This window comes from Nicotiana tabacum, chromosome 11 (genome assembly GCF_000715075.1).
Source record: "Nicotiana tabacum cultivar K326 chromosome 11, ASM71507v2, whole genome shotgun sequence".
Lineage (NCBI taxonomy): Eukaryota > Viridiplantae > Streptophyta > Magnoliopsida > Solanales > Solanaceae > Nicotiana > Nicotiana tabacum.
Genome location: NC_134090.1, coordinates 157,328,367 through 157,341,049, shown reverse-complemented (window position 1 = coordinate 157,341,049; position 12,683 = coordinate 157,328,367). Strand labels below are relative to the sequence as shown.

At 34.3% G+C, this 12,683-nt stretch overlaps 1 protein-coding gene across 2 annotated transcripts; it reads left to right on the top strand.

Moving 5' to 3' along the window:
* Positions 1-2,056: 2,056 nt before the first annotated feature.
* LOC107784606 (ubiquitin-conjugating enzyme E2 7) lies at positions 2,057-8,140 on the top strand. Of its 2 annotated transcripts, XM_016605762.2 has the most exons (7): positions 2,057-2,210; positions 2,598-2,700; positions 2,885-2,927; positions 3,931-4,028; positions 4,125-4,225; positions 6,857-6,934; positions 7,744-8,140. In XM_016605762.2, exons 2-7 carry the CDS (start codon positions 2,619-2,621, stop codon positions 7,819-7,821), a joined length of 480 nt encoding a protein of 159 aa, XP_016461248.1. In that variant the 5' UTR covers positions 2,057-2,210; positions 2,598-2,618; the 3' UTR covers positions 7,822-8,140. The 2 variants fall into 2 exon arrangements, with proteins under 2 accessions (XP_016461248.1, XP_016461247.1); XM_016605761.2 differs by lacking the exon at positions 2,885-2,927 and having other exon boundaries at positions 2,058-2,210.
* Positions 8,141-12,683: the final 4,543 nt, after the last annotated feature.

The following is a 12,683-nucleotide window of genomic DNA, read 5'->3' as shown; positions in this document are numbered from 1 at the left end:
AAGTACACTGGTTGCCACTTTTAATCCTAATATTTAAAATATATTAATAATTTATAATATATTCAAGTCTGAATTTCAGGACAAAGTCATCTAAATTTTAGTATCCTAAATTTCTTACTTTTGAGTTGTTTGGTTGAAATTTGAAAGAAAAAAGAATTTTTAAAAATGAGATGAAAATAATTTTTGAAAGTTAAAAATTGTGTCTAGACATGCAATTTACTTTGAAAATGAAATTGAAGTTTTGTGAGTAAAAAACTTCAAAAACTACTCTAGAGTTGTTTTGTGATTTGAAGATTTTGTTTTTAAAATCTGGCCAAAAGGGTTAAAATCTATAAACAAATAGATATTTGAAAACAAAATTTGGAAAAAAAAGTTTCCAAATTTTACGGTCAAACGGGAGCTTAGTTTATTAAAATTTTGAGCTGTTAATTTAAAATTCAGGATTAAGTATCCTAAATTTTGAACTATTAATTCAATTCAGGGTATAAAATTCTAATTTTTGGACATAATTTTTGAACTTTAGGATACAATATCCTGAAGTTCGACGTTGAGGTTTAAACTTTAGGATGTCATGTCCTGAAATTCGAGCAAATTGACAGATTTTTAAATATATTTGTAAACTGTAAATATATTTTAAACATCATGCTTAAAATAATTATCTAGTGTCATTTCCATGATATTGACGTCATAAAAAGCCCATCCCGATTTATGTGATATAGTTTTTTGGCCTGGCACAAAAAATAATTTTTTTATAAGTAAAAGTAGTTATGCTTTAAAAAATTTATTTTTATCCTTAATGAGATAATTTATATTCACATGAATATTTAAGGCTTATTTTAAATCATAAATTTTAAAAGTTTTTTTTCTTTCTTAAATTTAGTGTCTAGTCACACAATACCTACTCATTCCGTTAATTTATATGAACCTATTTTTTTAATCCGTACAAAAAAAAATGACCCCTTTTATTTGAAAATAATTTATTTTTATACAATGATTTATAGCCACACAAAATATATGTGTTTCATTTTACCATCAAGTTTAAAATTATTCTCTTTTTTAAAATTTTATATCCGGTTAAATAAGTTCAAATAAATTAAAACATAAGGAGTATAAATTAAAGGGAGAGAATATTATATCTATGAGAATCCTGAAAAGAAATATACGTAGGACCACTCATAATGCATATTATCATTTTCAACCGTTAATTTACAACCAAAAAATATCAAAACTTCTCAAAATACAATCTCATCCACAAAATCTGCCTTTGTACTGCTGCTCTCAGGTCCCAATCTTCAGTCTTCAATCAACTTAGTCATATATTACTGTACTTTACATAAAACAGTCGTCTAAAAAAGACTATTTGACTTTCAAATAGAAACCTCCGCAGGGCACTGAACCGTTTTTATAAATTTTAAGTTACTATTATATCCTTAATTAAAAAAATTGAGTTCAAGTTTTGATGTGAAATATCTTTAATTGGGACAGCTTGTTTGGATGGTTGTTATATATTGTATCGTATTGGTACTTTAAATATAATATGTTGATTGTTACTTAAATTTTTTGTACCGTATTGTTAAATCTGTCATTACGTAAGATGAAAAGTGACACTTTATGAAATGATTGATTTCGGTGTGATTGCGTTGTTACCTCATTTTTTTCCTCTCATCTTACCCTTTCCTTATAATTAAATAATTCTATTTTATCCTTTTAGCTATTCTATCTCGTACCTTACTTTTTATTTATAATTTTGCAAATTTATTATTGTTGGTGCATGACATTATAAAACGACGACAAACAATATAATATATTCAAACATTATATACATCAAAACGATGCAGTACAATACTATACGACACATTATGAAAACATACATAACAACCATCCAAATTAAGTGGGACTTTTCCTAATCCATCCGGTGGAAAAAAAAATTATATTACTTCCTTCGTCTCAATTTATATGATATTGTTTGGATTTTAAATAATTTTTTCTTTGATCATGACTTTTACAATCTTTTGAAGTAATCATTATTGTTACTTATCCTACTTGCAACAAGTTATTCTGTATATATAACATCTTATAAATCTATAATTCTGTTTTTGAGTTCTCTCATCTCTGTCAATAATCTCTCTCCCCCTCCCCCCCCCCCCCCAAACTGAAGTCTATGGCTTCAGCTTCTCAAGCTAGTCTCCTCCTTCAGAAACAACTCAAAGGTACAATCTTTTTTGTACCCAACTCATTCTTGGACTGTTAGCTTAATTGGGTGTCATTAATTTTTATTAGTTTCTCAATTTTGAATGTAAAGATCCTTGCTTTTTTTTAACCATATTCTTTCTTGGACTGTTTGCTTAATTGAGTGTTATTAATTTTTATTATTTCCTCAAATTTGAATATAAAGATCCTTGTTTTCTTATACTTATAGTCATTGACTGTTTGCTTAATTGGGTGTTAATAACTATTAAATTCCCCAAATTTGAATGTAAAGATCCTTGCTTTTTTGTACCATTATTCATTCTTGGACTGTTTGCTTAATTGGGTGTTCTTAATTTCATTATTTCCTATAATTGGAATGTAAAGATCCTTGCTTTTTTTACTTTCAGATCTCTGTAAAAGGCCAGTTGATGGATTTTCAGCTGGTTTGGTTGATGAAAGCAACTTATTCGAATGGAGTGTCACCATTATTGGACCCCCGGATACTTTATAGTGAGTCTTTTACTAGTAGTAGTAGTTTAAAAATTGAAATTTTTATTGTTTTGATTTGATCTTAAAGTTCTTTCTTTTTGATTTTTATTTGGTTGTTAATGGGGTTTCTGTCATATATGATCGATTGAATAAGTTGAGTCAGCTTATAGCTTATAGAAGATTTTGGTTCTTGAATTGTTTTCAGATTCTGTGGATGCTGTAAGTCCGATGACATACCCTTGTTTAAGGTCTGACAATTACTGGAAAAAGTTGTAATTTTGATCCTGCAATTTGTACAATAGGTTATAGCATTTTTTTGTTCTGGCTTATGGGGTTTTCAATTACTATGGAGCTGCGGATTGGATATATTCTTTAATCTGGTGATATTTGGAACCTTAGTAGAGAACTCCTAGTACTTTTTATATTAGTTTCTTATTTTGTATAATATTGGTCTAAGATGAGCCAAGGGGAGCCTTAGCATAACCGGTAAAGTTGCTGCCATGTGACCAGGAGGTCATGGGTTCGAGCCGGAAACAACCTCTTGTAGAAATGCAGGGCAAGACTGCGTACAATAGACCCTTGTGGTCTGGCCCTCCCCCGGACCCTGCGCATCGCGGGAGCTTAGTGCACCGAGCTACCCTTTATTGGTCTGAGAGGAGCGGAATGGAGCAACATGAACAGTGAAGATTCATATAGCTGACACAAACTTGCTTGGGATTGAGGCGTTGTTGTGTTTCTCTTTTCCTGGAAGTTCTGTGTGAATTGTGAAATAAGAATTGATCAATCTACATGTGCCTTACTCGCAAACTAGTTGGAATTGGCTTTATTTCTATCCATTCCGCTCTATTGACGGCATAAAAATCCCTGAAGTTCCTTATGGGACTGCATAGTGGATACAATTAACATTACCATGCTCCTGGTTTTAAAGTATATTCATCACTTTTTTCCTCATCCAAAAGTTCCCAATCACCTTTATTTACTCTTTCATATGTGCTTGATGTAGGTCTTATGATTCGACATGATTTATTATTATCCTTTCCTTAAAATGCCAAACTGAAACTCAGTGCTCGTTCTTGGTTGACTTAGCAGCTCAGTAATCCATATTGATATTTCCTTTTAGGTAGTTTTAGCTGGTTTAAGTTTATGAATCTAGTTAAGAGAATTCCGTCGTCTCAATGTTACTTGTACTGTAGGTTGGGTTGGAAAGACCAAAAGAAATTCCTAATTATGTATTAATTGTTGCAAGTGCAGTGAAGGCGGTTTCTTTAATGCCATCATGAGCTTTCCTCAAAATTATCCCAACAGTCCTCCAACTATTCGGTTTACCTCGGAGGTGTGGCATCCTAATGGTGTGTATCTACATATCTATTTCATAGAGCTGGTAAAGTGATTGATCTTCAGTATCATCATCATCTCGTTGATTTTGGTTCTTTCTTGAAACACAGTTTATTCTGATGGAAAGGTTTGCATCTCAATACTTCATCCACCTGGTGATGATCCAAACGGATATGAGCTTGCTAGTGAGCGTTGGTCTCCTGTCCATACGGTATGTAATATCTCTTTTTATTTCAAGTATCATGAACCACACATATAGTTGGAGCATGTCACTGTGTTCACATGTTTCCTTGCTCCCCCCCCCCCCCCCCCCCCCCAAAGGTTTGGGGTTCTTAATCAAAGGTTAATTAATGTAGCGCATTACATAACCGTAAGATTGAGTTTCGCTTTATGAATGAGCGTGCGAACCTGTTTAGATGATCTAATCTTATTGTCTTGAGTATGTATGTTTTGAATATGTATGACTATAGCTCATTTTCAGTCTGAGTTATGGAAATTTGAATTATGATTCTCATCAGCTTATCTCATAGTTCAACTCAATCTATCAAAATGAAGAAGGTATACAGTAACATAAGTGTACATTTACGCAGAGAATTCCAAACTGATACTTGTAAATAAAAGGAGAAACTTCCAAATTCTGGTGCAGGCTAGGCAACAGCAACAACAAAACATACTCAGTGTATTCCCATAAGTTGGGTGTTGAGAGGGTAGTATGTACGCTGACCTTACTCTTACCTTGTGAAGACCCTCGGCTCAAGAAAGCAAAATCACAGCAGTTATGACAAAGAACTACGCAAATTTTTGAAATTTAATCCACAACAAATTGGTTTAGTTTAATTCCTTACTGTATCAGAGATCATTCCAGTTGTCAAAATGTAATTATAGGTTAATATATTAAAAGCTTTCTAGTTGTTACCTTGTTGAAATAGGTATCTTTAAAACTCCTTTTGTGGATTTTAACTGGATCATGATATTTGCAAAAAGATTTTTTTGAAAGGCAGAAGTGATGTTTGCCATTACAGCTATAATCAGTGGCAAGAACAAGGTATTGCAGGTGCAAATTGCTCTTCGATTACCATAGACACTAAACCATGATCTTAAGATGGACAATTGATTTTACGTTTGCCTCACATAACAAACAGTCTTTTTTGAAGCTAGTCTCTAACTATGACAATTTGCAAAACTTACTCACGAACAGCCACACTACTCTCTTGTACTAGTAAGTCAACGATCAACAACATTCTGATCTCTCACCGTCAAAGCTTAAATCATGAATCAGTTCTGAACTCTCACCACCATACTTAAATCTGGAATCCATGAGAATAGTGTCTTACCCTTGACTATCATTGATGAGACCTCTATTCATCGCTAAATACATTGTAGTAGTAATACCTGTAAGTGGAGGACCACAACCATACTGGCGTGGCTTTCTTTCATCTTTTTTCTGAAATATGGTAAAAAGTATTTGTGATTCCACCAGAGAAAAAGTTTGTTTTCATCAGGTTTTGATGTAGATGACACATCCGAACAGTTCACGAATCATGCTGTTTGATGTGATTCAACTAGCATATCTCGGAGTTATTTCTTATTCTCCAATGTCAGTTTTTATTTTGTCTAGAGAAATTGGATTTAATCGTTTGTTGCATGTATACATTAGAATTGCATTTGTTGTACAGAGTCTAGTTTGTCTATGATTGTATTGCACGTATATATTAGAACTGCATTCGTGCAGTTTCTAGTTAGTGAGTGATTTTGACGTTCATATTCACCAAATAGACATGTATGTGAAATGTGAGGGATCATTTATTTCTGGTGCTTCAGTTGCTTTTGTTTGATCTTCTATGCTGCTTTTCTGTGGCTCTAGTTCTTGTTTTCCTTCTGCTTCATACAACAACAACAAACTCATTGTAATCCCACAAGGTGGGTCTGGGAGGGTAATGTGTACGCTGACCTTACCCTTACCTTGTGAAGGTAGAGAGGTTATTTTCAGTAGACCCCTGGCTCAAGGAACACTGAAATTAAAGCAACAAACAATAGCAATAACAAAGTAATAGGGTAACAGATACGAATGACATAATATGTAATAATAAAGAGCCGGGAATAAAAAAATACAAGAATAGCATTAGTACTATTGGTAAGCCTAGGAGAAACTCACCATTACCTATCAACCTTCATTCCTAATTCTCGACCTCCACACCTTCCTATCGAGGGTCATGTCCTCGGTAAGCTGAAGCAATGACATGTCCTGCCTAATCATGTCTCCCCTGTGCTTCTTTGGCCAACCCCTACCCTTCATCAGACCCGCCATGGTCAACCTCGTCACACCTCCTAACCGTGGCATCTATGTCTCTTCTCTTCACATGCCCGAACCATCTCAACCTCGATACCCGCAACTTGTCCTCCACAGAGGCCACTCCCAACTTGTCTTCGATTCCGTCTACTTCATGGATTCTTAATTTACGGCCTCTGGGCTGTTGTGTTATTGTTAATATGATGACTAATTCTTTGCGCTAGATTATTAATCGTCTATATGTGCTTTATTGTTTTAATGATATAGGATGTTATGAAGTTGTAGGTGAAATAAGTGAGTATATATTATATATGTAGGCAGGCATTAATCCCACTTTTTGTTAAATGATTGTGTTGTCATGTGTCAAATGCTATGAGATTTTGACAATCTTAACTTGTTTGCATCTCATTCTTATAACGCCAACATTCCTTCCTGGGCTTTCTTTTGTGGTTGTTGTTTCTGATTGTTTAGGCGAGCATCAAATCTTTGTATGCTATTTTACTTTGAACACTCAAATTTTGTACATTCAAAATTGACGGCTGTAATATACAGGTTGAGAGCATAATTTTGAGCATCATATCAATGCTTTCAAGTCCTAATGATGAGTCTCCTGCTAATGTGGAAGCCGCTGTAAGTAATCTGATTTATGGATTCTTTTTGCTGCGTTGAGAACCTTAGCTGTCAATTACTAAGACATTCCTTAGGATTTCTGAACTTTTTGCTTAGAAAACCCATCAAAACAATCTACACCAACTAAGGTGTCCTTGACATTTGGTTTGGTGTTGGCTAAAGCTGTTTCAAAATGAAATTCATGCGAAATTTTATAGTTTTTTTTAGGATTGTCTAAGCCTTGAATTTGAAGTGCCGTGAAGAAGATTATGTATGCTCTTCTTTGGAATATAATCGCTTTTATGAGAAAGTTGAATGTTGTTTCACATGTTTTGAGAAAGAATTTGGTTATTTCAACTTGAAGTGGCGGGTTTGCAGGTGTATTTCGACTTGAAATAATCCCCACTTCCATCATAAATCCTCAACCTTGACAAACTCGTTCCAACAAACTACAACTATGCATACATAACTTCAATTTCCAGAGCCTTTTTTCCAAGTTCAACTCTCCAATTACAATCCACAAATGGGGTTTGGGGAGGGTAGTGTGTACACCCCTACCTTGACAAGGTAGAGAGGTTGTTTCTGATAGACCCCCGGCTCGATTCAACTTTAAATAATTTTTTCTTTTGACTTCAACTCAAGTTTTGTCCAGAGGCAAACTTCAAAATATTTTCCCTTTTCAACTCCATAGGATGAATAGGCGTTGTGCCTCGCATTCACTCCATCATTTGCCTAGCTCAAATCATGATTGAGTGTTCACATTGATACAAGTTTTCTGCTGTTAGTACCGTCTTATGCCTTCTATATATTTTTTTTCTGGACAATTGCAGAAGGAATGGAGAGATAATAGAGATGAATTCAAGAAAAAGGTCAGTCGTTGTGTAAGACGGTCTCAAGAAATGACATAAAGACGCGAATGCCAAAAACGGACTTTCTTTCATCAGTTGTTGTTTGATACAAATGTAGAATTGCTGTCAAGGTCTGTCATACCTTTTGTAATATGCCTTTTGTTTTGCGAGTTCGGTCATTATTTACATTTTTGTTAAACTTATTTTAGAGGTTATTACCATTAAGTAAGATTTATTTGGTTTTACTAAAGATGTTGACCGCAGGACATTATGTTCTTTGTCCTCTGTATTTTTCTTGTTAGCCTAATAGATGTCAAATGCATATGTACATCTTGGAAATGTCGTTTTTGCTATAGAATTTACCTCTACTTTAGTCAAATCAATATTAACTCACATCTACTGTTTAAATTGAATACTGAATTTTAGTCAAATCAATATCAACTTACATCTAAACCTATTTTGGCTGTTTAAATTGAATATCTGAATCTGTGGATAGTCAGTTAGTGTTAAATCTGACATATAATTATTAATAATTGAAAGAAGAGGTAGTAAAACCATTACAGATTGCAACCAAAATTGAGGCCCCTAATAATTTTTTGAAGGAATTAAAAAATGATTAGCAATGACCCCAACAACGACGTCGACTTCTTGGAAAAAGGACGAAGATGACTTTAATATGTTGTTCCGGATTTTTGTTTTGTCATTTGAATGTTCGAATTTGGCTTTTGGAGATCATCTTCTCAGATTGTAATGAGATACGAATTATTGTTATCTTCTTTTGTTTAAAACAAAACATTTTGGTTTCGAAAAACATACAATTTTTCTAACGAATATACCACCACACAAAGTATCTAGCAGCTAATTTTATTAATAACTTCGTAGTGAGTGTAGAAGAGTTCTACACTAAACAAATGTGCCAAAAATAAAAACTTGCGAGAATTAAAAATTCGACAATTATATTACCTTAGAATTTATAAGACATTCTAAGGTGATACTACAGCGTGAATAGAAAATTTCTATTGCATGTGTACGCAAAAACACCGCTTTGTTACGAACACTCTTGTTCTAGTCCATATAACATTGTTATAATTAGGTAGTCAACTATTTTCTTTGATACGATTCTTTCAAATATTCCTGAATAGTTTTAATTATTGCTCACAAGATTTGTGATCTGAAATTCTATCTATTTTGTTTTCAGTATGTGTACTTCATTTCAAAGTGGCAAAGGAAATATGTACGTAGTATCTAAATTAAGATCGAAAATTATTTTATTTGATTTTCATACCCGAATTCTGTCTTCTGTTTTAAGAGGGATGAAGTAATATTGACGAGACGTGACCCATGCATGAGTTGCTTCTTTTGCTAATTACGTATTGCTTTTCCCAAATACTTCTTTTGCTAGAAAAGCCTTTGCTTTATGCCCTCTAAATTTTGGGTTCCCAAAAATATTTTTTGCTGTAGATTTACTATTTTATTTTCGCTTAGACATATTGAAGTTTTGTAGAAAAAAATAAAATAAAAATACAAAATCCTTATAAAAAAAGGAAAGAAAGACTAACTATTTTTTAACAATAGAAATATTTTAGAACTTTGAATTAAGATACTCACATCTTCATATTGATAAATAACATTTATTACAATAAGATCCAAGGTAACAAATTATAAATATATAGCTAATATCTTACTAACTTGAATTTTCTTACCAATGTGAATATTAATATTATATTTTATTAGATAACCCACTATAGAGAAAAAGAAAGAAAGAAAAAAAAGAAACCAATGTAATGTTAATACTATATTTTGCAAGATAACTATATCATCGACAAAAAATATATAAATTAAGGCCCCTTATTAAAATTTGGCTTTAGGTTACGAGTTTATTGAGACGCCTTTGGTCATTGTGCTAATGTTCCATATTAAAACTAATGAACCATAGCAAGTAGGACAAAAGGCTAAGATACACATCAATTTTTGACTAAAGCAAACATTTTTAAAAAGAAAAAAACAAGGTTTTAGAAAGGTTTATTATCCCTAATTAATTTGCCCAAAAATCCTAGCGGGTGCAAAGAGCGATTTTCCGAACTTGAGGCGGTCACGGAAACAAAACCAAAAATTTTACTTCTGAAATTGCGTCGGGTCCATCTATAAATAACACCCTTCCCCTTCAATTCTACCCTTCTCATGCAATTTTGATCATGACTGAGGCTTGCGATAAATGCGGCGCTCCAATTTCACGATTGATTGGAGTACGTTTTTCTATATTGAACTTCCCACTAAAATTTGGGTTTCTCTATCTAATTTTCTGTCAGTACTGGAATGACAGTGATTAGAGGAATGTACGAAGGATTTGGAAAAGAGTGACCCGATTGTTTGCTTCAAATAAATATAAAAGTGCATAACATTATGTCTTATTACACAAAATTTTAGGCTTTTGCCATAGTTAATTAATGTCTTAATTGTGGCTAGTGATCCTTGAAGTGTGGCTATAATTTCATATTTTAGTACATTATTTACCTTACATTTTAGATGCTTTAATGTTAAACTATACTTTGTTTACGCGTAATGAAATCTATTTTATGTTGTCACGACCCGAATTTTCCACCGTCGGGACCGTGATGGCGCCTAACATCGCACACGCTAGGCAAACCAACATTAGACTTCTATTTACCTTTTTCCTTTACATTTTATAGTTATAACTAGCAAGAACTAAATCAAATGGAAATAATTACGGAAGCACATAATTTACTGATTATCCATATGCTATTAACAAACACCGAAAACTGTTACCACCCAGAAACTGGTGTCACAACCCACAAACATTCTATGAATATCTACAAGTATGGGTCTGAAAGAAAATACATCTGTGAAAGAAAAAAAAATAGGAATGTAGAAACATAGGAGGGGACGCCAGGGCCTGCGGACGCCTGCAGGTCTACCTTGTATCTCCCAAGTGAATTCCTGCAACCGACCTCTCGATCAACCACAACTAGCTCCAAAATCTGCAAAGAAAGTGCATAGTATAGTATCAGTACAACCGACCCATGTACTGGTAAGTACCGAGCCTAACCTTGATGAGGTAGTGACGAGGCTACGGCGGGGCACATACAATATAACCTACAACAGTATATAATAAAGCAAAAAGGAAATACGGTCCGAAATGGTACAGTAACTTGTAGCAAATAAATACGGAACCCAGTCATCCTACCAGTACTCAGCTATAACCAATCCTTAAGAGAGTTTCAATGCTACAGAATAAAATCGCAGTAGAAGAAGAACAGATAACAACAAAATGATGCGGCGCGCATCCTGATCCCACCATATAATCAGCAACAATAAGAACATTCACCCTTATTACTCTTTGTTGCGGCATGCAACCCGATCCCACCAGTCCACACTTATTACTCTTTAATATATCACCCTTATTCCTCTTGTTACGGTGTGCTACCCGATCCCACCTGTCCACCCTTATTACTCCTTGTTGCTGCGCACAACCTGATCCCACCAGACAATCACATTTCCCCCTTATTCCTCCTGTTGCGGCGTGCAACCCGATCCCATCATATCAATACCAATCACACAATAAAAAGAGAAATTTCACAATTTAGCTTAAAAACCCTCCACAATATTTAAACCTCAAACCAAGTCAAACAGAAGACTATACAATTATGAAATCTCATCAATTATTACTACACAGCGAGACCAACCAAAATGTATCATGAAACACCAATAAACTAACTTGAACCAATAATGTAATAAAATAAAACTACGGAACAATTAATACTTTCAATAAGGAAAACAACATCTAACAAGAAGCAATTAGACATATAAATATCAATAAGCATGTAGCAGTTAAAATATGAAGACAATGTGTTGGGAACGGGGAAGGGAATAAGCTAAACAATAATTTGACAGCGCATAGGTACTCGTCACCATACTTATACGCCACACACATGGAATTTCACATAGCAACTAAGTCGGGGATTCCTAATTCCTCGAGTCAAAGTTAGACCAAATACTTACCTCAAGCCAACGGGCAAATCAAAGCTTAATTACCACTTTACCTCTCGATTCCACCTCCAATCCACGCGTATCTAGTCATAATTAACTTAATAACATCAATTATTGCTAAAGAAATCGATTCAAATGCATAATTATAGGTTTCCCAATATTTTTCCCAAAAAGTCAAAAATCGACCCCGGGCATGCTTGGTCAAAACTCGAAATTCGGACCAAAACCTGATTACCCATTCACCCACGAGCCCGAGTATACAATTGGTTTGGAATCCAACTTCAATTTGAGGTCTAAATCCCCAAATTTCAAAATCCTTAAATTCTACCAAAAAATTCCCAATTCCAACATGAAAACCCCTAGATTCTAGGATGAAATCTTGTTAAAAGGAGTAAAAAATTGAAAGAAATGAGTTAAGAATCATTTACCTATGATTTGGGAAAGAACTAGCCTTTGGAAAATCGCCTCTTGAAGTTTAGGTTTTGAAAAATGGGAAAATGAATGAAAAATCCCGTCTAAGTCCCAAGTTATCAGGTGCAGATGTCGCATTTGGGATCTGAGCTTCGCAATTGTGAAGCTTGCAAATGCGAAGAACCATCGCAATTGCGAAGTCCTCCACATTTCTGCTGCCTTCGCAATTGCGAAGGTAAGTTCGTAAATACGAACATGATCCTCTGCAAATGCGATGAAATGATCGCAATTGCGATCCCTACCCTTCCCAGTTTTACTTCGCAAATGCGAAGAAATTTTTGCAATTGCGAAGACTGCTTGCCCAGCCTTCCTTCGCATTTGCGATGAAGGCCTCGCAAATGCGACCTCCACAGTAGTCGCAAATGCGAATCTTGACCTCGCATTTGCGAGGTCTGAGGCCTGCAACATATCTGAAGAACACCAACAACTTTTCCCAGTTCCAA